This window comes from Gavialis gangeticus, unplaced genomic scaffold (genome assembly GCF_001723915.1).
Source record: "Gavialis gangeticus isolate Ggan-Ray unplaced genomic scaffold, GavGan_comp1, whole genome shotgun sequence".
Taxonomy (NCBI): Eukaryota; Metazoa; Chordata; order Crocodylia; family Gavialidae; genus Gavialis; species Gavialis gangeticus.
The window spans coordinates 85,781,515-85,783,292 of record NW_017729033.1 but is presented as its reverse complement, the minus strand read 5'-3'; the positions used below and the strand labels follow the sequence as shown (position 1 = coordinate 85,783,292).

General features: G+C 38.4%; 1 protein-coding gene across 2 annotated transcripts in view; it reads left to right on the top strand.

Moving 5' to 3' along the window:
* The window catches only part of BANK1 (B-cell scaffold protein with ankyrin repeats 1), a 457,231-nt gene that overhangs the window by 433,820 nt on the left and 21,633 nt on the right, over positions 1 to 1,778 (top strand). For both annotated transcript variants that reach the window (XM_019526509.1, XM_019526510.1), the window contains one exon: positions 695 to 763. In XM_019526509.1, the coding sequence (XP_019382054.1) occupies positions 695 to 763 (69 nt within the window). The remainder of the gene's footprint in view (positions 1 to 694; positions 764 to 1,778) is intronic.

The window sequence follows — 1,778 nt, the reverse complement described above, 5'->3', positions numbered from 1 at the left end:
GTTTCCATGTAATGCAAGTTCAGGAGAGACGCCAACCCCAGCCAGAGCTCAGCTGCACCTGACATTAAGGGGGAAGGATGGGGTTAAGTGGGGTTGGGGGAGGCGGGGAACAGGAGGCTGCTGTGGGTCTGACTCTGGCCCTGTCCTGGGCTCGGGGCCAAAGTCAGAGCCACAGCAGCTATCCCCCTTCACTTTGTACATGAATATAAGATGAGGGGCTCTTTCCCCCATACTGATTGAAGGGGGACCTCATCTTATATTTAAGTAAATATGGTATATGGTTTTTCTTGTTCCTCTCTCTGTTTCTGACATTTCCAGAGTTGCTCTAACTGAGGGTTTATTTTTGCTTTGTGTTTGCTGCTGGATCACCTCTTGCACTGTAAATGTTTTGTAAATGGTTCCGTTCATTCTTTTGCCTTCTTGAGTCCTACCATTCGTTCAAAATTGGTTTTTCTTGGATCTTAAGTATGTCAGTGTTGTCAATTAGGCATCCATTTTTTCATAGCATCATTTTTGTACATTCTTCTTTTGCATAAACATGTTCAAGAGATGTTTCCAGTATACACTGAGATCTGTCTCTCTTCCAATCAGCTTTCAAAGGCCTCAAATTCTTTTGCAATTCTGACAGGCAGTGAGTTTGCTCCTTTAGTCCATATTTGTGCCCACCTTCCTAATGTGCTGAATTTTTTTGTAGTTTTTCAGCAAAAGGCCACCAGGAGTCATGGTGATAACGAGAAGATGTACTCTGCTGTCAGGAAGCAAGGTATGAAACCTCATTCTGCTCTTAATAAAAGTCTTGATGCTGTTTAATAAGACGGAGAGTTTTTCTGTGGGTTAATTTTAGTAGGGAAATAGATGTTAAGTCATCCAAATATGATTATTCAAATCCCCAGTACTAATTCAACTTTAAAAAAGATCAATTAAAGTTACCTTTTCAACAAAACAGATCAGAGAGAGGCTTCATAAATGCTTTCCAAAAAGAAGTGAACGGACAAAATAACTTTATGCTTTCTGATCAAGCTTTCCTTATGGTGATTAAAATGGAAAATAGGTGTATTTTGCCCTCATTCTAACCTGCCCTATGTCAATAGTGAGAAATCCGAAGTTCTCGTGGCTGCTTTATGACCTAAATAAAATGAGTTGCCGGTCTGAGTCCAGTGGCTATTTTAAGTGGCCATACCACAAAACCACCATCATAGGGTACTTCACTTGGTATGTTATGTTAGAACTTATTTTATTTAATGAGTGAGTGTGGAATGGAGATTGCATTATCCTACCTTTTCCTCTGGGAAACAGGTTCTCCAGGCCATGGTTACTGAATATGAATTACAGCAGTGTGGGGTAAATGCACAGTAATGATCTGTTCTGTGAATAAACAGCTCTCTCCAGTGGTATTAATATGTCACTAGCTTACTGAAAAAGATTATTAAAATATAGGAAGCTACTGGGAAATTAATAACTATTGCTTTTGGTAATGGATAATTTTTTAGTTTACTTCTACAAAGGCTATTTGCATAAAAGTTCAAGTAATTATGGGGGGAAATATACCAATCCTTTTGCTAACTAAACTGTGAATACACTTTGAATAAACCAAATCTGATTTTCTTCTGTCTTGCATCTGCTGTAGTCATTTATATTTATTTTGTACAAACATAAAAATTACTACAGATGTAAAATGGGAGATTCAGGCTCAAAGAATCCCAATACTGAGTATGTTTGAAAGGGAATAGAATGGACCACAATCATAGATTCATAGATTCATAGATTAAGGGTCGGAA